General features: G+C 39.3%; 1 protein-coding gene across 5 annotated transcripts in view; it reads right to left on the bottom strand.

Annotated features, from left to right (window-relative positions):
* Positions 1-26149, bottom strand: part of LOC128700692 (inositol monophosphatase 3) — a 75417-nt gene extending 49268 nt beyond the window's left edge. For 2 of the 5 annotated variants that reach the window (XR_011393562.1, XM_053794001.2), the window contains exons 1-4: positions 25264-25864; positions 20984-21130; positions 17299-17464; positions 10113-10264 (exon numbers count right to left, since the gene is read on the bottom strand). Coding sequence is in view for 4 of the 5 variants with exons in the window: in XM_053794001.2 (XP_053649976.1) it covers positions 10113-10264; positions 17299-17464; positions 20984-21130; positions 25264-25512 (714 nt within the window). In the remaining variant the exon portion in view is untranslated. Of the gene's footprint in view, positions 1-10112; positions 10265-17298; positions 17465-20983; positions 21131-25263; positions 25865-25892 lie in introns of those variants that run through there. The other 3 variants (XM_053794003.2, XM_053794002.2, XM_053794004.2) reach the window with 3 other exon arrangements.
* Positions 26150-26483: the final 334 nt, after the last annotated feature.

Genomic DNA, 26483 nt, shown 5'->3' with positions numbered 1-26483 from the left:
CCACGATGTTTAGCACACCCTACATGTTTTTTTCTTCCCTCCCTGTAGGAAGTTTTATTTTTCCATGTTCATATGTATATATATGTTTTTATTTTGTGTTCTGTGCCCTGTTCCTATGAGAGAGAGACCGAGTTTCTTTTACTACCAGTATTGTCGCGTCGGGACGACGCGCAGTAGGTGGCCGAGCGTATGTAGACAGCCTGTACTGTCTGCACAGACAGCCCATGCTGTCTGCCAGCTTAGTTTATATTTCGCGCCACTCAGGTGCTGCCCTCTGTAGCGAGGCCTCTAGGCAGGCACGCCAGCCTGCCGGCCCATGCCTCCGCCTCACTCACACAGCGGCCTAGCAGGAAGACACAAGGCCTCCCAGCTCTCTCTCGTGGGCAACACAAGGGTATCTTGGTACAGACCTGCAATCAACTTCGACAACTTCCACCAGTGAGAGAGGCTGGATTTGAGAGGGACCTGCCTTCTCAACATCTGAGTTCTTACCTCTCCTAGTGGCCTACGTCTCACCTCTTGGCGCTATAAAAGCTCCATCCTGTCACATCTTCTCCATATTGTTTCATACTCTTCTCCAGACTGAGGGACTGACCACCTCAAAACTTTAAGGGTGATGGACTGATTACATCGTCTTCAAGTATCTTCTGCTTCTATCAACTTTTCTGTACTTGACTGAAGAAGCCTACTGTGTAGGCGAAACGTTTCACAATAAAGATACCTAACTGTTGCATATGTGTCTTACCTAACAACACAGTAGCTTTTTGTTGGGTTATTAAAGGTTTTAGGTGGCTGGCTGTGGTTGATCCCTAGGCACAAATACCATAGGCGAGGTAGGGATATATTAAAAAGTGGTATAGGGTAAAGAGTGTCATTTCTGGTACATAGTATCATATCTCAGAAAGCATTAGTAAATACCATAGAGTAGTAGGTTGATAGACAGCAACTACCCAGGGAGATACTACTGTTCTTCCAAGCAAGTGTAAAAAGGAAGCCTGTACATGTATTTGTTTTACATGATGGTAGGATTGCTGGTGTCTTTTTTCTGTCTCAAACATGCAAGATTTCAGGTACATCTTGCTACTTCTACTTACACTTAGGTCACACTACACATACATGTACACGTTTATGTATTCAAACTCATCTGAGTTTTCTTTGATTTTGTTTTAATAGCTCTTCTATTGTTTTTCCTTTTATATCCATGGAGAAGTGGAATAAGAATCTTTCCTCCATAAGCCAAGAGTGTTGTAAAAGTCAACTAAAATGAGTGGAACAATGGGCTAGTAACCCTTTTTCCCGTATAACCTACTAAAAAGAAAATGAAGAAAACCGTCCAAGTGGGATGTTTGAATGTGCGTGGATGTTGTGCGAATGATAAGAAAGAGATGATTGTGGATGTTATGAATGAGAAGAAACGATGTCCTGGCTTTAAGTGAAACAAAGCTGAAAGGGGGTGGGAGAGTTTCAGTGGGGAGAAATAAACGGGTTTAGGTCAGGGGTTTCAAATACAGTTATAGCTAAAGGAGTAGTAGCCATAATGTTGAAGGGTAAGTTATGGAAGGAAAAGAAGGAATATAAATGTATAAATTCAAGGATTATGTGGAGTAAAATAAAGGTTGGACGTGAAAAGTGGGTTATAGTAAGCATTTATGCACCTGGAGAAGAGAGAAGTGTAGAGGAGAGAGAGAGAGATTTTGGGAAATGTCGAGTTAGTGCGTGGGGAGTTTTGAACCTAGTGAGAAAGTACTTTTATTTGGGGATCTCAATGCTAAAGTGGGTAAAAATATTGTGGAGGGAGTAGTAGGTAAATTTGGGGTGCCAGGGGCAAATGAAAATGGGGAGCTCTTAACTGAGCTATGTGTAGAAAGAGGTTTGGTAATAAGTAATACATATTTTATGAAAAAGAAAATAAATGAGTATACAAGGTATGCTATAGCACGTAATGAAAGTATTTCGTTAGATTATGTAATGGTGGATAAAAGGTTGATGGGTAGGCTTCAGGATGTACGTGTTTATAGAGGGGCAACCGATATATCGGATCATTATTTAGTCATAGCTACATTTAGAGTAAGAGGCAGATGGGACAAAAGGAAAATGGCAACAGCAAGTAAGAGAGGTGAAAGTGTATAAACTAAGGGAGGAGGAAGTTAGGGCGAGATATAAGCAGCTATTGGCAGAAAGGTGGGCTAGTGCAAATATAAGTAGTGGGAGGGTTGAAGAGGGTCGGAATAGTTTTAAAAATGCAGTATTTGAAAGTGGGGCAGAAGTTTGTGGTTATAGAAGGGTGGGTGCAGGAAGAAAGAGGAGTGATTGGTGGAATGATGAAGTAAAGGGTGTCATAAAAGAAAAAGATAGCTTATGAGAGGTTTTTACAAAGCACAAGTGTTATAAGAAGAGCAGAGTATATGGAGAGTAAAAGAAAGATGAAGAGAGTGGTGAGAGTGCAAAAGGAGAGCAGATGATAAAGTAAGAGAGGCACTGTCAAGAAATTTTGCAGGAAAAAATAAAAATTTTTGGAGATAAACAAGTTAAGAAAACCTAAGGAATGAATGGATTTGTCAGTTAAAAACAGAGTAAGGGAGTTAGTAGATGAGGAGCTGGATGTATTGCATAGATGGCAAGAATATTTTGAGGAACTTTTAAATGTTGATGAAGAAATGGAGGCAGTAATTTCATGCACTGGCCAGGGAGGTACAACATCTTTTAGGAGTGAAGAAGAGCAGGATCCGAGTGTGGGGGAGGTGTGAGGGGCATTACGAAGAATGAAAGGGGTAATGCAGCTGGAACCGACAGGATCATGACAGCAATGTTAAAAGCAAGGGGGTATATAGTGTTTTGTTTAATAAATGTATGAAAGAGGGGAAGGTACCTAGGGATTGGCAGAGAGCATGTATGATTCCTTTATATAAAGGGAAGGGGGACAAGAGAGAGTGTAAAAAATTATAGGGTAATAAGTTCACTAACTGGGAGCAAGGGGCTAGTAACCCCTTCTCCTGTATATATTACTAAATGTAAAAGGAGAAGCTTTCGTTTTTTCTTGTGCACCACCCCGCCTTGGTGGGATACGGCCAGTGTGTTGAAAGAAAGAAGTTTACTAACTATACCAGGAAAAGTGTAAGAAAGAATTAAAAGTAAGACAGAGAGTAGGATTGCAGATGAGCAAGGAGGCTTTAGAGTGAGTAGGGGATGTGTAGATCAAGTGTTTACATTGAAGCATATAAACATATATGTGAACAGTATTTAGATAAAGGTAAGGAAGTTTTCATTACATTTATGGATTTAATAAAGGCATATGATAGAGTGGATAAGTGGATAGGGGAGCAATGTGGCAGATGTTGCAAGTGTATGGAATAGGCAATAAGTTACTAAATGCTGTAATGAGTTTTTATGAGGATAGCAAGGCTCAGGTTAGGTTGTGTAGGAGGAAGATTACTTCCCGGTAAAAGTAGGTCTTTGGCAGGGATGTGTAATGTCACCATGGTTGTTTTATATATTTATAGATGGGGTTGTTGTAGGTAGTAGGTTGGTAGACAGCAACCGCCCAGGGAGGTACTACCGCCCTGCCAAGCGAGAGTAAAATGGAAACCTGTAATTGTTTTACATGATGGTAGGATTGCTGGCATCTTTTTTCTGTCTCATAAACATGCAAGATTTGAGGTACGTCTTGTTACTTCTATTTACACTTAGGTCACACTACACACACATGTACAAGCGTATATATACACATACCCCTCTGAGTTTTCTTCTATTTTTTTTTTTCCCCAACAAGTTGGCCGTCTCCCACCGAGGCAGGGTGACCCAAAGAGAAAGAAAATCCCCAAAAAGAAAATACTTTCATCATCATTCAACACTTTCACCTCACTCACACATAATCACTGTTTTTGCAGAGGTGCCCAGAATACAACAGTTTAGAAGTATATACGTATAAAAATACACAATATATCTCTCCAAACTGCCACTATCCCAAACCCCTCTTTTAGAGTGCAGGCATTGTACTTCCCATTTCCAGGACTCGAGTCCGGTTATATAAAATAACCGGTTTCCCAGAATCCCTTCACTAAATATTACCCTGCTCACACTCCAACAGATCGTCATGTCCCAAATACCATTTGTCTCCATTCACTCCTATCTAACACGCTCACGCATGCTTGATGGAAGTCCAAACCCCTCGCCCACAACACCTCCTTTACCCCCTCCCTCCAACCTTTTTGAGGACGACCCCTACCCCCCCTTCCTTCCCCAACAGATTTATATGCTCTCCATGTCATTCTACTTTGATCCACTCTTTCTAAATGACCAAACCACCTCAACAACCCCTCTTCAGCCCTCTGACTAATACTTTTATTAACTTTACACCTTCTCCTAATTTCCACACATGAATTTTCTGCATAATATTTACCCCACACATTGCTCTTAGACAGGACATCTCCACTGCCTCCAACTGCCTCCTTGCTGCAGCATTTACAACCCAAGCTTCACACCCATATAAGAGTGTTGTTACTACTATACCTTCATACATTCCCTTCTTTGCCTCCAGAGAACATTTTTTGCCTCCACATATACCTCAATGAACCATTCACCTTTTTTTCCTTCATCAATTCTATGATTAACCCCATCCTTCATAAATCCATCCGCTGACACATCAACTCCCAAATATCTGAAAACATTCACTTCTTCCATACTACTCCTCCCCAATTTGATATCCAATTTTTCTTTATCTAAATCATTTGATACTCTCATCACCTTACTCTTTTCTATGTTCACTTTCAACTTTCTACCTTCACACACATTCCCAAATTTGTCCACTAACCTTTGCAATTTTTCTTTAGAATCTCCCATAAGCACAGTATCATCAGCAAAAAGTAACTGTCACTTCCCATTTTGTATTTAATTCCCCATAATTTAATCCCACCCCTCTCCCGAACACCCTAGCATTTACTTCTCTCACAACCCCATCTATAAATATATTAAACAACCATGGTGACATTACACATCCCTGCCCAAGACCTATTTTTAATGGGAAGTAGTCTCCCTCTCTTCTACACACCATAACCTGAGCCTCACTATCCTCATAAAAACTCTTTACAGCATTTAGTAACTCACCACCTATTCCATACACTTGCAACATCTGCCACATTGCTTCCCTATCCACTCTATCATATGCCTTTTCTAAATCCATAAATGCAATAAAAACTTCCCTACCTTTATCTAAATACTGCTCACATATTTGCTTCAATGTAAACACTTAATCTACACATCCTCTACCCACTCTAAAACCTCCTTGTTCATCCGCAATTCTACATTCTGTCTTGCCTCTAATTCTTTCAATAATAACCCTACCGTACACTTTTCCTGGTATACTCAGTAAACTTATTCCTCTATAATTTTTACAATCTCTTTTGTCCCCCTTCCCTTTATATAAAGGGACTATACACGCTCTCTGCCAATCCCTAGGTACCTTCTCCTCTTTCATACACTTATTAAACAAAAATACCAACCACTCCAACACTATATCCCCCCCCCCCCTGCTTTTAACATTTCTGTCATGATCCCGTCAGTTCCAGCTGCTTTACCCCCTTTCATTCTATGTAATGCCTCACACACCTCCCCCACACTCACATCCAACTCTTCTTCACTCCTAAAAGATGATATACCTCCCTGGCCAGTGCATGAAATTACCACCTCCCTTTCTTCGTTGACATTTAAAAGTTCCTCAAAATATTCCTGCCATCTACCCAAAACCTCCATCTCCCCATCTACTAACTCCCCTTCTCTGTTTTTAACTGATAAATCCATTTGTTCCCTAGGCTTTCTTAACTTGTTTAACTCACTCCAAAATTTTTTCTTATTTTCATTAACCCTTTGACTGTCGCGGCCGTATATATACGTTTTACGAGGTGCCGTGTTTGACGTATATATACTCATAAATTCTAGCGGCTTCAAATCAAGCAGGAGAAAGCTGGTAGGCCCACATGTGAGAGAATGGGTCTGTGTGGTCAGTGTGCACCATATAAAAAAAATCCTGGAGCACGCAGTGCATAATGAGAAAAAAAAAAACTCCGACCGTTTTTTTTAATTAAAATGCCGACTTTGTGGTCTATTTTCGTATAGTATTTATGGTTGTATTCTCGTTTTCTTGGTCTCATTTGATAGAATGGAAAACATATTACAGAAATAGAGGTGATTTTGATTGATTTTACTATAAAAAGAACCTAGAAATGGAGCTCAAAGTAGGGGAAATGTTTGATTTTTGCCAATGTTCAAAAGTAAACAAATGATGCCATTGTCCAATAAATGTCCAACTAGCCATTCTAATATGCAGTCATGAATGGGTTGATGTTATTTATACAGTTATTACAGCATTGCAGTAGTCTGCATAATAGTAAGTCTAATATTTTTTGTTTGAATAAAAATTAAAAATAGAAAGCAAGAGTAATATCAGAAGGGCCTGGAGACGTGACTGATGAACAAAGAAAATGTTATTTTAGAGCCAGGAATGTCTGCATTGTTCATTCTGGACCTTATTTTGAAATTGTCATATTTTTTAGTTTTTGTGAAATTGGCCAAATTGCAAATTTCTGACCACATTATTAAGTAGTTGAAATCAGTAAATGGGCAGTTTCTTGTATTCAATCGATAGAAAAAATGAAGTTCTAAAGAAATAGCTATGAGTTTGGGCGACTGGAACAATGGAATTAGCCGAAAATAGGGCTCAAAGTGGGCGAAATCGCCGATTTGTAAACAGCGCAGAGGTCGCTAACTTCGCGAGAGCATAATTCCGTCAGTTTTCCATCAAATTTCGTTTTTTTGGTGTCATTACAATCGGGAAAAGATTCTCTATCATTTCATAAGAAAAAATAATTTTTTTTTTTTTTAAATTTTGCGACACCAGGAGACACCTCAGGATTGGGGGTTGCGACAGTCAAAGGGTTAAAATTCCTTGACAGTACCTCTTCCACTATCATCCGCTCTCCTTTTGCACTCTCTCACCACTCTTCACCTTTCTTTTACTCTCCATATACTCTGCTCTTCTTATAACACTTCTGCTTTGTAAATACCTCTCATAAGCTACCTTTTTCTCTTATCACACCCTTTACTTCATCATTCCACCAATCACTCTTTCCTCATGCACCCACCCTCCTATAACCACAAACTTCTGCCCCACATTCTAATACTGCATTTTTAAAACTATTCCAACCCTCTTCAACCCCCCCCCCCCACTACTCATACCTGCACCAGCCCACCTTTCTGCCAATAGTTGCTTATATTTCACCCCGAACTCCCTCCTACCTTAGTTTATACACTTTCACCTCCCTCTTACTTGTTGTTGCCATTTTCCTCTTATCCCGTCTACCTCTTACTTTAACTGTAGCTACAACTAGATAATGATCCGATATATCAGTTGCCCCTCTATAAAAGTGTACATCCTGGAGCCTACCCATCAACCTTTTATCCACCAATACATAATCTAACAAACTAAATAACAAAAAAAGGCACAATACCGTGACTGGAACGATACACAAATAACCCGCACATAAAAGAGAAGCTTACGACGACGTTTCGGTCCGACTTGGTCCAGGTCGGACCGAAACGTCGTCGTAAGCTTCTCCCTTTTATGTGCGGGTTATTTGTGGATCTAACAAACTGCTTTCATTACATGCTACATCATACCTTGTATATTTATTTATCCTCTTTTTCATAAAATATGTATTACTTATTACCAAACCTCTTTCTACACATAGCTCAATTAAAGGCTCCCCATTTTCATTTACCCCTGGCACCCCAAATTTACCGACAACTCCTCCACATTTTTTCCCACTTTAGCATTAAAATCCCCAACCACCATTACTCTCACACTTGGTTCAAAACTCCCCACGCAATTACTCAACATTTCCCAAAATCTCTCTCTCTCTCCTCTATACTTCTCTCTTCCCCAGGTGCATAAATACTTACTATAACCCACTTCTCACATCCAACCTTTATTTTACTCCACATAATCCTTGAATTAATACATTTATAGCCCCTCTTTTCCTGCCATAGCTTATCCTTCAACATTATTGCTACTCCTTTAGCTCTAACTATTAGAAACCCCTGACCTAATCCCATTTATTCCTCTCCACTGAAACTCACCCACCCCCTTCAGCTTTGTTTCACTTAAAGCCAGGATATCCAGCTTCTCATTCATAACATCCACAATCATCTTTCTTATCATTCGCACAACATCCACGCACATTCAAACTTCCCACTTTGACAATTTTCTTCTTCTTATTCTTTTTAGTAATTTTTACAGGAAAAGCAGTTACTAGCCCATTGTTCCTGGCATTTTAGTCGACTCTTACAACACGCATGGCTTACGGAGGAAAAATTCTTATTCCACTTCCCCATGGATATAAAAGGAAAAGTAATTAGAACAAGAACTAAGATAAAATCAAAGAAAACTCAGATGAGTATGTATAAATAAAAATGTACATGTATGTGCAAGAATGGTATATAATACCGACAAGATGAAATTAAGACACATGTGCAACATCTGGGTATCTTTATTGTAGACATTTCGCCATCCAGTGGCTTTATCAATACAAATTCTAGGACATAACTTGAAGACAGTAGGACTATATACAGAAGATGAGGTAATCAGTCCCTCAACCTAGGAGTAGGTGCGAAGAGCACCGTAGTCTCGGAGATTCTGAAGCAGAAGGAAGGAGCCTGGCGCTTATATAGTAACGTCAGGTGTAGCAGACGAGGGCATAGTCACTGGTAGGCGGGATTCCCCAGTGGAAGTAGGTCCCTCCCAAATAGATGGGTTAGTTGTAGTAGTAGTTGCCGTAGCCGTGAAGGTTATGTACATGTCCTCAGAATCAAGATTCCATGATGTTGCAGTGTCTGACAAGTTGTGCAAGAATGGTATATAATACCGACAAGATGAAATTAAGACACATGTGCAACATCTGGGTATCTTTATTGTAGACGTTACACGACACTTACCTTTATTGAAGATCTGGTGATGATTGATGGGTGGGAGGAGGGGAGAGTGTGGATGGTGTTAGTGTTTAGAAGGGGAATCCCCTTCCATTGGGACTTGAGGTAGCAAGCCCTTTTCCGGGGTTACTTCCTTTCTTCTTTTAATGCCACTAGGACCAGCTTGAGTCACTGGACCTCTGCCGCACAACAAATCTGTCCATAGAGCTCTGTACCTCCCGTTCCTTTACGATTTGTCTAAAATGGGCCACAACATTGTCATTGTAATAGTCATCAGCACAGCTTGCAATAGCTGTGTTAGGGTGATTTTCATCCATAAAGGTTTGCAGTTCAACCCACTGTGCACACATTTCCTTAATTTTTGAAGTAGGCACAATGGATTCCACAACTGGCATAGGCTTCTCAGGGTTAGCCCCAAACCCTTCAAAATCTTTAATTTCCATACTAATTCTCACACTTTTTACCACAGTGTTGGCACTAGAAGCTTTCTTGGGGCCCATGGTGACTTATTTTGCAGAAACAAGCACCAAAAACAGTGATAATATGGAATGCACCGAATGTATCCTTAGATGCGCGCACACTGGCTGGCTTGTAAACACTGGCACACACAGGGCAGTTCAGGCCACACGTGGACACGTCTCGTACGAATTGTATCGAATACCGAGTTTTCAATCGGATACCGAGGCAAAATTTTTGCGTTAAAATGCATCAAATACCGGATTTATCGAATACCGATGCCATCGAATACCGGGGGTCCACTGTACAATGCCTGCACTTTAAAGGAGGGGTTTGGGATATTGGCAATTTGGAGGGATATGTTACACATCTTTATAGATGCTTCTAAACTGTGGTATCTGGGCTCCTTTGCAAAGACAATGATTATGTATGAGTGAGGTAAAAGTATTGAATGATGACAGTATTTTCTTTTTGGGGATCTTCTTTCTTTTTGGGTCACCCTGCCTTGGTGGGAGACAGCCAACTTGTTGGGGGGGAGGGGGGGGAAACCTGTATGAAAACATATGTTCTGTAGATAAAAATAGAGATTACATTAAAACAAAAAAGCTTGTAAGAACAAAAATTGTTAAGAGCTGTCAGAGAAATAATAAAATGGCAAACTTGTACACAACACTAACCTGGGTTCCAGATACATGAAGCTTTGGAGAAATTCCTTTCCCAGCCCATCCCCATGCAGTAAAGTTGATGAATGGTTTATGAATAACTCCAATTACTGCATGACCTTTCAGTGCCACACACACCATTGTTGTCACATACTCTCTCAAGTTTTCTGAGGAAAGAAATTTTATTTTACGGTAAAACCCTGCAAGTCATTACATGTGCATTGGAATGCTTTGGTCAGTAGCAGCAATGTCTTTTGAGACTGATTTTTCCAGATTTACTCAATCGTCTGCTAACAGTTTGTGGGTCCCTGAGAAGTGTGAGGTGGGAAAAAAAGTAGGTTCGAGCCGAGGAAGAGGAGAGCAATTCCAATTTCTTGAATCAAAAGTCCTTCACCTACATCACAGCTTGCTTAGGAAGAAGGAAGGCAGGGACAGAGCCAATGCACCAGTCAAAATATAAACACAAAGATAAAAAATTTAATTTCATACACAGTAATACACAAATACTAATACGTACTGTAAGGGTCATTTCCCAAAGGGCTGGAAGGAAGGGGGTGATGGAGGTTTTCAGTGCCAGGGGCTCGAGTATCCAGCAGGTTTATGAGAGATTGGAATGAGTGGAGAGAGGTGATTTTTTATGGTTTGATGTGTTGCTGGAGTGTGAGCAAGGTAACATTTATGAAGGGATTCAGGTGAACGGGTTAGCCAGATTTCAGTCTTGGAGGTTCAAAGTACAGTGCTTGCACCTTGAAGGAAGGGTGGAGATTTTGCAGTTCAGAGGGTCATTTGACATGCGATGCCTGGGCAATTCTTTTAAAACAGCTATTAAATGTATGAAGGTGACTTCTTTATTTTTAGGAGAAGAAGGGGAGGGGTCATCCCATCTTGATTTTTTTTGAGGGGGGGGGGGGTTCACCCTACTTTGGTGGGAGATGGCTGTGTCGAAAAAAAAAAAAATGCTGAACAAGTGTATTTCATACACAGCATCTCATTTTAAGAAACTATTGAGAAACTGAGAAAAAAATGACGTGGGGAGAATTTTTTTTTTTTAGTAATTTTAGCATACATACAGAGGTACAAAAAAAAAAATACAGGTAAGAGCAGCATGCCAAAGCCACTTATATGCATAGCATTACGGGCTGGCTTAAAATTAAAAAAAAAAAAAGTTATAAAACATTATTGTAAACAGATAACTATAAAGCACAAATGAGTATTACAAAGACAGGTCATATGGTTGCATGCTTTGCTGTACATTCAGTCGAATGGAGTATTCTGTTAGGTAGTGTATTTAAAAAAATAAAGTTAGATTGGGTCCTAGGTTTAACATTTGTGTGATATAATTGTGAGTAACATTTAGGATATACAATTTATAAGGTTCAGTTATTCAGTATTTATTTGGTTTTGAGTGAGTAAGTGATCTTTGCGAAGAGACTTGAATTTATAAACAGGTAGTGTTTCTTTTATATTTACAGGTAATGAATTCCAGATTTTAGGGCCTTTTATGTGCATTGAGTTTTTGCATAGCGTAAGATGGACACGAGGAACATCAACGAGTGATCTGTGCCTTGTGTTATGGTCATGTGTTCTGTTGAGGTTGGCAAGGAGATGTTTGAGGGGAGGGTTAATATCAGAGTTAAGTGTTCTATGTATGTAATAGGTGCAGTAATAAGTATGGATGTTTTGTATGGTGAGTAGGTTGAGTGTTTTGAATATTGGTGGAGTGTGCTGCCTGTAGTGAGAATTTGTTATCATTCTAACTGCAGCCTTTTGTTGGGTAATTAGTGGTCTGAGATGGTTAATTGTTGTTGAGCCCCATGCACAAATTCCATAGGTGAGATAGGGATAAATAAGAGAGTGATAAAGGGCCAGGAGGGCTGACTGTGGAACATAGTACCGTATCTTCGATAGTATGCCTACAGTCTTGGAAATTTTCTTAGAAATTTGTTGTATATGTGTATGAAATTTGAGTCTATTATCAAGGTGGATTCCTAAGAATTTTCCCTCTGTTAGCTTTGTGATAGGTGATCTGTTTATCGTTATGTTAAGAGGTACATCTGAAGCTCTGTTTCCAAACTGAATGAAGTAGGTTTTGTCAATGTTTAGTGTAAGTTTGTTAGTCCTCATCCAGGTAGATATTTTCTGTAATTCGGTGTTTACAGTATTGGCTTGCGTGACTGAGCTTGGGTGAGAGAAGACGTATGTAGTGTCATCTGCAAAAAGTGTGAGTTTGAGTAATTGCGAAGCATTTGGTAGGTCATTTATGTATAGGAGAAAGAGAAGAGGGCCAAGGACACTTCCCTGTGGGACACCAACTGTAATTGGTTGAGCGGAAGAGCTTGCCCCATTTGCGTACACATATTGGCTTCTGTTGCTGAGGTGACTTGAGGTAGTTGAGGGAGTGCCCTCTAATACCATAGTGTGACAATTTTACGTGGAGCAAGTCATGGTCAACTGTATCAAAAGCTTTACGTCAGTCAATAAAGATCCCCAGTGGGACTTCTTTTTTTTCTATTGCAGTGTATATATGTTCTAGCATGTGTATAATAGCATCATTAGTATTTTTATTAGGCCTGAATCCAAATTGGCAGGGGTTGAGAATGTTTTGGGAGATGAGGTAGGAGTAGATTCGTTTATGAATGAAAGTAACCTGCCACTTCCATCAATCACTGGCACTCAGGCATAATATTAACCTACCAAATAAACACGTGCAATACTGAATTTTGCAAAAAGTAACTGGAAACTGTGCCTACACCACACAGTTGTACTGGATTAATCAAATCACAAAACAAGTGGGATTTAAACCCATGGCAAACAAGTCCTAAAACTCACAGGCCAGTGTGTTAAACACTGGCAGCTTCCTTGTCACAGGTTTGATCCCCATCCCTTCTATGATTTGTTTGTGACTGTGTAATCATGATTTTGAGTCAGTAAATAGAATGTTTTCTATTGTATTGTAAAATAAAAAATGACATGGGTCAGAAAGAAAAATCAGCACTCACACATTTTTTTTCATTCCTGCCAGTATAATGTTTAGATGAAAATAATTATAGAATGTACCCCCACACCACGGGAGTTAATATACATAAAAATAAATAATTTTCTTTGATACCGTTAAAAAAAAAAAATACTCTGGGTAGGAGGAAAGGTCACTATCTGTCATGAAACAAGCAAAATACTACGAGCAATCCTAGTCTCCTTCCAGTCGTCTGATTGGCAGGAGAGATGGATGCTGCCTCATTTTCATCTAACGAATTAATGCAAAAATGTATTTAGCTGCAAATTATTTAAGGTGCCTGCACACCACAAATATTAAACAAATACATGTATAACCCAATTGTTTCCTTAAGTAAGGCACATTAATAGATAAAATAAAGAGATATTGTACACGAGGAGGGATCCAGCTGACTAAGATGCTGTTAATATAAATACATGTATGGTGCAGGACTCAATGATACACCATACACAGCGAGTGTCTGGGTTCGATTCCCAGCAAGGATAGAAATATTGGGAGTGTTTCCTTACACTGGTTGCCTATGTTCCCCATCAGTAAAATGGGTACCTGGGTGTTATTCGACTGGTGTGGGTCACATCCTGGGACAAAACTGACCTAATCTGCCCAAATTGGTCTGCATAACAATCAACTTTCTATACAGTAGTATGTCATTGATGTCAGCTAGGCCTGTATACCTTGTACATGTACTTGTAGAAATAAAGATATCATTATTATATTATATACTTATACAGTGGAACCTCAAAAATCGAACTTAATCCGTTCCAGGAGCTAGTTCTAAATTCAAAAAGTCTGAAATTCGAAGCAATATTTCCCATAAGAAATAATGGAAATACAATTAATCCGTTCCAGAAACCCAAAAATAATCACACGAAAAAAACATTTTATAGAGATTAATTACAGTTTTACACACAACAAATACTATAGTTTTTAATTATGTATAGTAATACATATAAAATAACATTTTTACTTACCTTATTGAAGATAAGGGAAGATAGGGAGGAGGAGAGAGGGAGTTGGGGTTAGTGTTTGGAAGGAGAATCCCCCTCCATGAGGACTTCAGGTAAAGCCCTCTCTGGGGTTACTTCCCTTCTCTGTCTTTTAATGCCACTAGGACCAGCTTGAGAGTCACTGGACCCCTGTCTCACAAAATAACTGTCCACAATCCTGTTTCTGGCGCCTCTTTAACATTTCCCTAAAATGGGACATGGTTCTGTCACTGAACTTGTTGCAAAGATGGCTTGTTTGAGCTTGCTCAGGGTGGTACTTCTGCACAAACATTTGGACATCATTCCACTTGGCACAAATCTCCTTAATCTTTGAAGAAGGCACCTCATCCACTCCCTATATTAACACCTTTCACAACATCAGCTTCCTTGATTTGTTCTTTCTTGTTCCTCATCCTCATATCCGACATAGACAAGGATGTCAGCCACAGCACCGTGTCTTCCTTTGCAGATGACACCCGAATCTGCATGACAGTGTCTTCCATTGCAGACACTGCAAGGCTCCAGGCGGACATCAACCAAATCTTTCAGTGGGCTGCAGAAAACAATATGAAGTTCAACGATGAGAAATTTCAATTACTCAGATATGGTAAACATGAGGAAATTAAATCTTCATCAGAGTACAAAACAAATTCTGGCCACAAAATAGAGCGAAACACCAACGTCAAAGACCTGGGAGTGATTATGTCGGAGGATCTCACCTTCAAGGACCATAACATTGTATCAATCGCATCTGCTAGAAAAATGACAGGATGGATAATGAGAACCTTCAAAACTAGGGAGGCCAAGCCCATGATGACACTCTTCAGGTCACTTGTTCTATCTAGGCTGGAATATTGCTGCACTCTAACAGCACCTTTCAAGGCAGGTGAAATTGCCGACCTAGAAAATGTACAGAGAACTTTCACGGCGCGCATAACGGAGATAAAACACCTCAATTACTGGGAGCGCTTGAGGTTTCTAAACCTGTATTCCCCGGAACGCAGGAGGGAGAGATACATGATTATATACACCTGGAAAATCCTAGAGGGACTAGTACCGAACTTGCACAGGAAAATCACTCACTGCGAAAGCAAAAGACTTGGCAGACGATGCACCATCCCCCCAATGAAAAGCAGGGGTGTCACTAGCACGTTAAGAGACCATACAATAAGTGTCAGGGGCCCGAGACTGTTCAACTGCCTCCCAGCACACATAAGGGGGATTACCAACAGACCCCTGGCAGTCTTCAAGCTGGCACTGGACAAGCACCTAAAGTCAGTTCCTGATCAGCCGGGCTGTGGCTCGTACGTTGGTTTGCGTGCAGCCAGCAGCAACAGCCTGGTTGATCAGGCGCTGATCCACCAGGAGGCCTGGTCACAGACCGGGCCGCGGGGGCGTTGACCCCCGAAACTCTCTCCAGGTAAACTCCAGGTAATAGAACCGATGGTCGACTTGTTTTTCCCATACATCCTGGCAAGCTCAACAAGTCTCACACCACTCTCATACTTCTGTATTATTTCCTTCTTCACATCTATGGTGTTTCTCACTTTCTTTACCACAGGGGTACCACTAGCAAGTTTCTTTGGGCCCATGGCAGCTTATTTCACAGTCCCACAAGCACTAAACACAACGAAATAATCGTAAAATGAGTGAATGAGAGCGCAGGTTAGTGTTCACTCAAGCATAAACAAAGCTAGACTGCTCATGGCGCCTGCGCGTGGACCCAGACACACCGGGTGGCAGACAGGTCCCGTACCTGGCAGTCCAAAAATAGGGGCGCGTTCGATAATAGGAACACAATTTGTCCGAAAAAATGGTCCTATTTTCGAAATGTTCAATATGCGATACGTTCGATTTCCGAGGTTCCACTGTATATACAGTGGACCCCCGCATAACAATTACCTCCGAATGCGACCAATTATGTAAGTGTATTTATGTAAGTGCGTTTGTACGTGTATGTTTGGGGGTCTGAAATGGACTAATCTACTTCACAATATTTCTTATGGGAACAAATTCGGTCAGTACTGGCACCTGAACATACTTCTGGAGTGAAAAAATATCATTAACCGGGGGTCCACTGTACTTCCAGCAAGCGTGCGTGAGCATGTCAGATAGGAGTGAATGGAGACAAATGGTATTTGGGACCTGACGAGCTGTTGGAGTGTGAGCAGGGTAATATTTAGTGAAGGGATTCAGGGAAACTGGTTATTTTTATATAGCCAGACTCGAGTCCTGGAAATGGGAAGTACAATGCCTGCACTTTAAAGGAGGGGTTTGGGATATTGGCAGTTTGGAGGGATATGTTGTGTATCTTTATACATATATGCTTCTAAACTGTTGTATTCTGAGCACCTATGCAAAAACAGTGATTATGTGTGAGTGAGGTGAAAGTGTTGAATGATGATGAAAGTATTTTCTTTTTGGGGATTTTCTTTATTTTTGGGTCACCCTGCCTCGGTGGGAGACAGCCAACTTGTTAAAAAAAAAAAAAACTCATAGAACATTAACTACCCATTCAAACTCGGCTAATACTGCAAAAGTGTATAGTATAATCCTAATGCAAAAAACAGTTTCAACATTTCCACAATTCTGTAACACAGGATTAAGTGAAACTGAAATTTCTGGAAAAACCAAAACATGAATTTAATACCCAGACTTTACAAAATAGTACATAAGGTGCCAAACTTACAAACACCATGGTACAAACACCTGCACATACAAATGCAGTAGGTACTAATTAATATTTATAACCGACTATATAGGAGCAAGGGGCTAGTAACCCCTTCTCCTGTATATATTACTAAAGTTAAAATGAGAAACTTTTGTTTTCCTTTTGGGCCACCCTGCTTTGGTGGGATATGGCCAATTTGTTGGAAGAAGAATTGCCAATATGTATTATGAACAAGTGAAACATAACCATTGTTTGCACTATTGCTTTCTCTAAAACTACTCACATTTCAAATGAAACACAGAAACAACTTGTGTGCGAGTCGAGGTCCTCTTGTATGCATGGTCGCATATGCCACGTGAAAAAACAACTGAAATTATTCCCAACAAACTTCATGTCGCTTCACTTTTTCTTACATCACTACTGGGCCAGAATAGTCATTAATTCAACAAATGAATATAATGTACAGAATTTCCATTTTAATTTTGTCAAAATATAGACTATAATGAAGCTAGAAATCATGATCTCTCTCACCTGTATATTCTTGAGTAGCATCAAGAGGATCAATCCACACTTTAACATCTTTAACAGGTACGATGATGTCATCAGTGATAACACTATTCACTTCATAGTTGTATTGTGCAGCTGGTGGCACAGACGAGGATTCCAAATTGCTGGAATCAAGCTCCTCAGATATAATCTAGAAAGACAAAAATTTCTCCAGTTTCTTATCAAAACCAAGGAAGGCAATAATAAAGGTAAAATAGAAGAACAAAGAACAGCATACGGGAGGGCCCTGGTTATATAGCAGGTTAGGTTCCAGGTTACTACTATAAAACGAAAATCACTGTAAAATGAAATACATATAGCCTTTTTTCACTTTTAAAAATACATACAAAAGCCTGATAACATGTTTACACTATCATATATTAAGTGAGCAATAGAGCTAGGCCTAAAAAATGCATATACAGTATGCACATTACTTGCCTTAAAATATTTTCGTACTTAGCTTATAGTGAGTGGTGAATATATTTATTGCAGGAAGCCTGAATATATGAAGAATGGGTATGAGTAATTGAAAACCATTGTATTAGCAATACGCTGTAAACAAAGTGCTGTAAAGCAAACTGCTGTAAAACAGGGACTGCATAAGCCACTTTCCTTAGCAAGTAGATAAGAAAATACAGAATATTACAAAAGATCATCTTTTCTGCTTGCAATGAGAGTACAGTACAATAAAATATTACACAAGACTATAAAACTCATGCAAAAAGTGCATCAGCTGGTAGCAGTGGCAGCAGCAGCAGCAAGAGCGAGAGTAGTAGTAGTGGTGGTGGTGATATTTATAAAGCACTTTCACCGCTACATCATCTAGTAATGTTCTAAATAATTAATTTAATGTAAAGGCTTTGAGAGCTAAGGGATGAGTATCCAGCAAGCTTATCTGGGGTATTTGATCAAAATGAACGGAGGTAAGTGGTTTTAATGGCTTAGCATGCTGTTTGAGTGTGAGCAAAGTACCATTCAGAAGGATTCAGAAAAAATGCTTAGCCAAACTTGAATCCTGGATGTGGAAAGTATAGTGCTTGCATTCCAATGGAGGGGTGGGGATTTTACAGACCAGAGGGTTATTTGAATTGCAATGTCTGCACAATTCTGGCAAAACGGCTAATTTGAGTAACACAGGAACTTATCAACAGTTCAAAGGGGATGTAGGACATTAACTTCAAGCTGGTTTGTGGTTAGATCATTATGCAGACATGAAGGCTTTGCTACCCTTGAATAAAGTGTTACAGTTAAGCTACTTAATAATCAAACTGCACTTTGCAAAGCAAGAAATTTTTCACAAAATCATTCATTAACCTGGTTAAAATCTGTGTTTAAACATTTCTATAAGGCCAAACTTCAATTTTGGAAGTTGGGAAGTATGTACTATATACGGTGCTGACATTTGGAGAGTGGAATGGGAAAGTTGAGATTTGATGGGCCGCAATGGTCACAATGGACCACAATGTCGTGACCTTTGTCACGGGACACTACAGAGCAAGTCATAATGAGCATGTTTTCTTCGAGTCACTCTGCTTTTGTGAGAAACAGGCAATGAATTAAGCAAATTTAAAAATTACATACAATATTACTAAATAAGACTGCATAATAATTCTTTCTTTCAACACACCGGCCGTATCCCACAGAGGCGGGGTGGCCCAAAAGGAAAAACGAAAGTTTCTCCTTTTACATTTAGTAATATGTACAGGAGAAGAGGTTACTAGCCCCTTGCTCCCGGCATTTTAGTCGCCTCCTACAACACGCATGGCTTACGGAGGAAGAATTCTGTTCCACTTCCCCATGGAGGTAAGAGAAAATAAACAAGAACAAGAACTAGTAAGAAAACAGAAGAAAACCCAGAGGGGTGTGTACATATATGCTTGTACGTGTATGTGTAGTGTGACCTAAGTGTAAGTAGAAGTAGCAAGACGTACCTGAAACCTTGCATGTTTATGAGACAGAAAAATGGACACCAGCAATCCTACCATCACGTAAAACAATTACAGGCTTTCGTTTTACATTCACTTGACAGGACGGTAGTACTGCATCCCCACCGCAATACTTGAACTGCAAGGATGACCACCATACTCTTGCCACCAGGTGCCCTATCAGAAGGGACATACTCAAGAAACAACAGCAACAAAAGAAGTCCACACCACAAGCACCCACATATTCTGCTATTGCCAAGATTCAAGCAGACACTACCAAGATACTACAAGCCACGCAAGCTGCTCCTACTACGTTCCTCACAGCACCTGCTGCCGATCCCACCAAGATTCTATGTTGCATCATGTATGCTCATGTACATAATGCAGCTGAGCCTGGCTCCTTCAACACCACCATCAACGAAGTATTCAAACTAAACCACATGCCTGAACTCACATTCCCTGCATCACCATCTTCCAGTGAGATCCTACAAACCACTGCAAATATTGCCAGCATAACTGCTGTTCCACCACTGACACAACCTCCACTTGACAGAGATGGACCAATCTGAGACCACTGATACGTCGGCAAATCCCACCAATGAGAGTCCACCACCACCTGCCTCCACCGCAACTATCCAAGCCGAGGCCTTGCCTCGGACACTTCAACCGCCAGCCAAGAAAGCTAAAACTCAAGAACCAAGGGCTGCATCTCCCCATACCGCTACTACTGCTCCACCACAACAAAGAGCCAAGGTCAAGACTGCCAAAACTCAAGAACCAAGAGCTGCAGCTCCCCAGGCCACCACCAATCCCCCACGGCAACAAGAAGCCAAGGGCAAGAGTGATGGACACTGCACAACCAACCAGAAGAAGAACCCAATGCGAACTCCAGAATGTGAGCAAGACATCAACGACATTGTGTCACCCAACTTGGAACACTTTGCCAACCATATCTACACAATCCTCAGCAACGCTGGAATCGACCACGAAGCACTGAGGAACAGGCTGAATCATATTGGTGCAGAGGGTACCCCCTCTAGCACTACCATCAAGACAAGTTTCCCCAGCACTTTGCTGTCTGCTAAAGCTGGGATGTGGCTCCAATGGGACCCTGTTTTCTGCCTCTGCCCAACTGTGACATTGAAGATCCCAAGAGAGAAGACACTCCCCACTGGGGGAGTCAATGCAAGATAGAAGAAGTTACCCTCCAACCGGAGGGCCCAAGAGAGAAGATAGAAGAATGAAGAAGACGAACGACACCCCCGCCCCGGGGGCCACCACCGGGTCACCATCTGGAGAAGACCCGGGCCGGAAATACCGGCAGATTTCTAACTAACCTCCCTGGGCGGTTGCTGTTTACCAACCTACTACCTAGGTGTATAATAATTATTGTTATATAAATATTCAAATATTAACTAACATCATACATGGTAAGAGTTAGGTTCTACAATTAGTGTGCACAATGCTAATCTTTTTTCTCATATACATGTATTATATATCAAGCCAATGTTTCTCAAACAGTGGGCCATTGCCTCCAAACAATTTCTATAAAGTGGAGTACAATATTTTATACAATTAGGGTTATGGACATGTATAAACTACTTATAGAAAGCTCCTTATTCTGCATGGCTACGATGGGAATAAACCTTAAATGACTGGTTGGTTGTCTGATATTAGACCTCCATCTAGAAATTGATACCTAAAATTCAGGGCAATGGAACAAATTATTTTAAGCTACTCCATACCTCCACTTCTGGAAAAATCTTTTTTAGGGAGTAGAACATGGTCAAGTGGGATTTGATGTCACCATCAGTAACTGGATCATTTGCTCCCTCCTTGGTTTTGCCCTTGCTTTTCACGTGTAAGTCAGCTGTTTCACGAATATCATATACCTGCAATAAAACACAGTAATAAGATATTCTTGGAACAAAAGTTTTAGATTTTACAGAGTTACATATGGAAAAGGAAAGATAAGAGGAAGTGAGCAGAAATTACCGATAGTATTACAGTACAGCAGACACAGTACAGGAATGTAATGGATGCTGAGATATCAGGAAAAAATGCTTCTGAATTCAAATCATTATGGTCAAAATGCAACATGGGGCAAAGCAGAAGTACAAACCAAATAAGTCACAGATGAGAGATCTCTACAGGTTTAGTGCTTTCCCATAAACCTAATAAGAAGTAAATAAAACAATAGTAGTACCATCAGGTGGTATAAAAATATGGAGCAGTTGCAGGTGGAAGAATCAATAGACTATATAGTCATGGATAAGATAGCTGCATATATTGCTTCAAAAGGATTTTATCATGAATAAAAATATAACAAGATTATTAGGAATATATCAAAAGTAAATATGAACGAAAGTAGGAAAATTAACCCTTAAACTGTCCAAACGTAGATCTATGTTCACTCGTGTAAAGCTCCGAATGTAGATCTATGTTTGATTTTACATGCTTTCGTGTAAAAAAAAAAAGTAGAGCTACGTTCGGAGCACTATGCGAGTGAACATAGCTCTACGTTTGGACAGTTTAAGGGTTAAAAAAAGATGCCCCCTGATCAGCCAATAATACTTTAATTAAAAAAAAAAAAAAAAAAAAAAAAAATAGTATATGAAATAACAGTAGAAATATTAACCAACAGTGGTGACATACTACTTTTTTCTACCTCACTGGCCATCTCCCACCAAGGTTGGGTGACCCATAAAATGAAATACATTAAGAACAAAAAGGCACAATACTGTGACTGGAACAATATACAAATAATGTGCACAAAGGAGAGAGATGCTTATGACAATATTTTGGTCAAACTTGTACCATTTACAAAGTTGTAGGTTTCTCTCCTATGTGCAGGTTATTTGTGTAATGAAATACATTCATCACTTAATCCAATCTCTAGCTTGTTAAAAGTGTGCTGACAACACAATTTAGATGACCCTCCAACTGCAACATCTCCACCCATCCTAGTCAGTGCAGGCACTGCCCTTTCCACATCAAGGGCTCAAGTCCTGCTAACAGATTTTCCCAAACCCCTTCATAAAAGATACCTTGCTCATACTAACAATAGATCAAGCATTAAAACATACTTAAGAACATAAGAATCTAGGAATGCCACAGCAGGCTTACTGGCCCATACTAGGCAGGTCCTTCTCAGAACCAGCCATTCCTATGCACCTAACTGTCTAACCTTTTCCCAAATCCACCCTGAAAGTGGCATCAATATTTTAGGTACTAATCAAACCAAACCCTTCCCATTCATATACTGTCTAACCTCATTTTAAAGCTACCCCAGGTTTTAGTTTTCATGGCTACTTGGAAGATTGTTCCACTCATTAATCACTCTGTTTGAAAACCAGTACTTTCCTACTTCCTGTCTATATTTAAATTTATCTAATTTAACCCTTTCAGGGTCCATGCTGTAGATCTACGGCTATATGCTGAGGGTCCAAACCATAGATCTACGCCATGAGCTCAGCTCACTCTGATAAGCTGTGAGCGGTAAATTTGGGCTTAGATATGATAGAATACATCTATGTGGTATGTGTGCACCACATAAAACAAATCCTGCAGCACACAGTGCATAATGAGAGAAAACAACAAACCATAATTTTCGATTAAAACAGTGACTTTGCAGTGTTTTTTTGTATGTTTCATATAGTTGTATTTGCGATTTCTTTGTCTCGTTTGATAGAATGGAAGATATATTACAGAAATGGAATGATTTTGACTGGTTTTAGTAATGGAAATGGGTTGAAACCGAGCTCAAAATAGCAGAAATGTTCAATTTTTGCCAATGTTCAAGAATAAACAAATGATCCCACACGTCTAATACACGCCAGCTGGTGGGTCTAATATACGTTCACAAATGTGGTGATATTATTTATACAATTATTACAGTATTACACAACAGTAAATCTTCTATTTTTTGGTTTGAATAAAAATTCATTATGTGAATAAAAAATCAAAATGGAATTCATTTGTAAAGCCTGAAAACGTAACTAATGAACAGAGGAAATGTTAGTTTAGTTCCAGGAATGCCTGCATTGTTTATTCTGGACCCTATTTTGAAATTAGAATATTTAGAACTTTGCATTAAATTGGCCAAATTACCAATTTCTGATCACTTTATTTTGTGGTTGAAACAGTTGCCTTGGCAATTTCTTGTGCTCAATCGATAGAATAGGAGTAATACTAGTGAAACAGCTAAGAATTTGGTTGACTGGAACAATGTAACTGGCATAAAATGGGAGTCAAAGTCGGCAAAATCGCCGATGCGTAAATATCGCCGACACATCAACATTTGCAAGAGCATAATTTTGTCAATTTTCCATCAAATTTCGTACTTTTTTTTTATTATCTTCAGAAAAAGATTCTCTACCTTTCATAAAAAAAATAACAAAATTTTTTTTTGAAAATTCTTGGACCCTGGTGTGCACTTCGAAATTTGGCCTCTGGACCATGAAAGGGTAAAATCCATTATTTCTAGTTATTATTTGATTTGATATCCTCGGTACTCTATTTATATCGCCTTTGTTTATGCCAGTCTTCCACTTATAAAATTCAATGATATTATTCATCATTTTGTCTCTCAAGAGAGTAAAGGTTTAAGGCTCTCAATCTATTTTTGTATGATCTAACACATTTCCACAAGTATGCTGGAAGCTCGAGCCCCTAACACTGAAAACCTTTTGTCTCTCCTTCCAGCCATTCCTGGGACAACTAACTCTCCTACCCTTGATTTATTTACTGTCTTTGTTATCCTATCCCACCATCCTTTTCAGTCTTTAAATTATACCTTTGGTAACCCCACACTGTCTTCTAATTTCGATGCTCCAAATTTTCCACATAATATTTATGCCACACACTGCTCTCAGACATGACATCAGGGCTTTTCCTTGTAGTACCCTAACATGAATGCAAGACAATCCTAGTCATACAAATGTATCTTCTTGGAAAATAAATATTTTATTTAATTTCATTTTACTTCATACATTATTCTAAAGGGTATTTATATAATTTAATACATGTATACATAACCAACAACAGGATAGGAATATCAAGCAAGAAAATGCAAGTCTTTTTGTCTTCTTTCCTGAATGCCAATCAAACTCTGATTATGCTTAAAATCCTTAATAAAAACAAAACCTCCCAGAATACCCTCCAGGTAGGTAGGTAGGTAGATCTTTTAGATTAGAAACAAACAGACGCGATTAAATACACAAGTAACCCGTACATAGGAAAAGGAATCTTACAACGTTTTGGTCCGAATTGGACCACTGACTAGTCCCATTATTAACACACAAAGGAGAGGAAGCCAGTGTATATATAGGAGAGGAGGGCAGGGATAGGACAAAGAAAGCAAGAAAGAAGTGGAGAGGTTGTGGTAGAGGTAATGCTGGTAGTGGGAATAGTAGTGTAGTAAAAAGAGGGAAGTAGTGTAAGTGGCACAAGAAACAGAAAGGGAAGTGAAGCAAGTCAATAGTAGTATAGTAGTAGTGGCAGAGTAGTAGAATAGTGGTAGCAGCAGAAGCAGAAGAGGAGAAAATCAAAAGAAAAAAAAATGGAGCATTGCAGGAGAGTTAATAGTCCCTGAGGGTGGGACCAAAAACACAGGGAAAATGAAGAACAGAACACACAGAGGCAGAAAAAAGGAAAAGAGAAAATATATGAAATGAGAAGAGAAGAAATGATTAGGTAAAGTCTCAAGTGTTCTGAAGTTTGGAACATTTGACAATGAAATGAGAAAGGAAGGCATCTACAGAGACAAAGCCAGACATCAGAAGTAAATCAGGCAAGCTTTGAAGAATTAAAAAATTATAATATTATATAGAAGTAATCATACATGCAAAAAATTTAAATTTTATGATGACAACCTAGAATATGTCTATAATTTCACAAAAAGCTTTAAACCTAAAGTGATAAAGCATTTTTTATTATTATTATTATTATATAAAGAAAGAAGTGCTAAACCACTATGGGTCATAGTGATGATGGAATCACACAAGTGAAAAGAAAATTCACTTACTATTTTACCACCTCGCTGAGCAGAGTCTATGGCAGCTGAGAGCAGGTTCTTCAGGCTCACCATCGATGATTTCCTGGTCAGGCTCGATGAATGTCCATACCTGTACATCATGATCACCATGACCACAGTGGCCATGATGATGCCCACACCAAATTTATTTATGCGTATCGTGGCTCCCAGGTTCATCTTTGAAGAATGTGAGGCATCTGAAAGGACTGACATTGCCTTCAATTTTGGCATTACTCCCATTTCTCAAATCTAAAATATAACCAATTCTCGCACGAAAAACAGTGTCAGAAAACTCCTATATTCAGAATTTTCTAAGGGAAAAAGTAGAGATAAAATATGAGAATAATTATAATCCCTGTTACAAAGGGCTCGCTAAGAAATATATGATAATATGTGATTGCAGAAATGAATGAACACCACGGGAATTTTTTGTGAAATAAAATTTGACTTGACTTCAACAATGATAGCAGTTATAACTAATAAAAGCCAGCACTCGTGCCACATATAATGCCAACGTGGTGTTCTAGAGTGAGCGTGAGGGAGCACAACACCTGCTAACAACACCTGTTACACGTACACACACACGTACTAACACCTGCCACACATGCACATGTACTCACCAAAAAAGATATTACGTCACATTGTTAGACTTTACTGGGCTGTCCAAGGCTCATGTCTCCGCAATTTACAATACAAAACCATCGTGAAAGTTTAAAATTATGTATGAGAGGCCAAAATAAGGACTTAATTACTGACCATAAAAAAACTGTGTTGTTGTAGACGTCAGCTGATGACAGGTGCTGCTGATGTTTTCCTCCCAGGATGAACAACGTTAACTCAGTATGTTTGTTTATTTAGATACAGTTAGTTATGTAGATACATTATTATTATTATAATAAAAAAAGAAGCGCTAAGCAACAAGGACTATACAGCTATGTAGATACAATTACAACTTATTAAGATACAATTAATTTATTTAGATACAATTAGTTTATTTAGATGCAACTACAGTTTATTTAGATACAATTACAGTTCATTTAGACACAATTTCAATTTAGATACAATTGCAGTTTATTTAGATACAATAACAGTTTATTTAGATACAGTTACGGTTTATTTAGATGCAATTAATTTATTTAGATACAATTACGATTTATATAGATTATATAGATACAACTGCAGTTTATGTACTTACAATTTAAACAATTGCA

This window comes from Cherax quadricarinatus, chromosome 56 (genome assembly GCF_038502225.1).
Source record: "Cherax quadricarinatus isolate ZL_2023a chromosome 56, ASM3850222v1, whole genome shotgun sequence".
Classification (NCBI taxonomy): Eukaryota; Metazoa; Arthropoda; class Malacostraca; order Decapoda; family Parastacidae; genus Cherax; species Cherax quadricarinatus.
The sequence above is the reverse complement of the archived record's forward strand: the minus strand, read 5'-3'. Positions and strand labels throughout refer to the sequence as shown.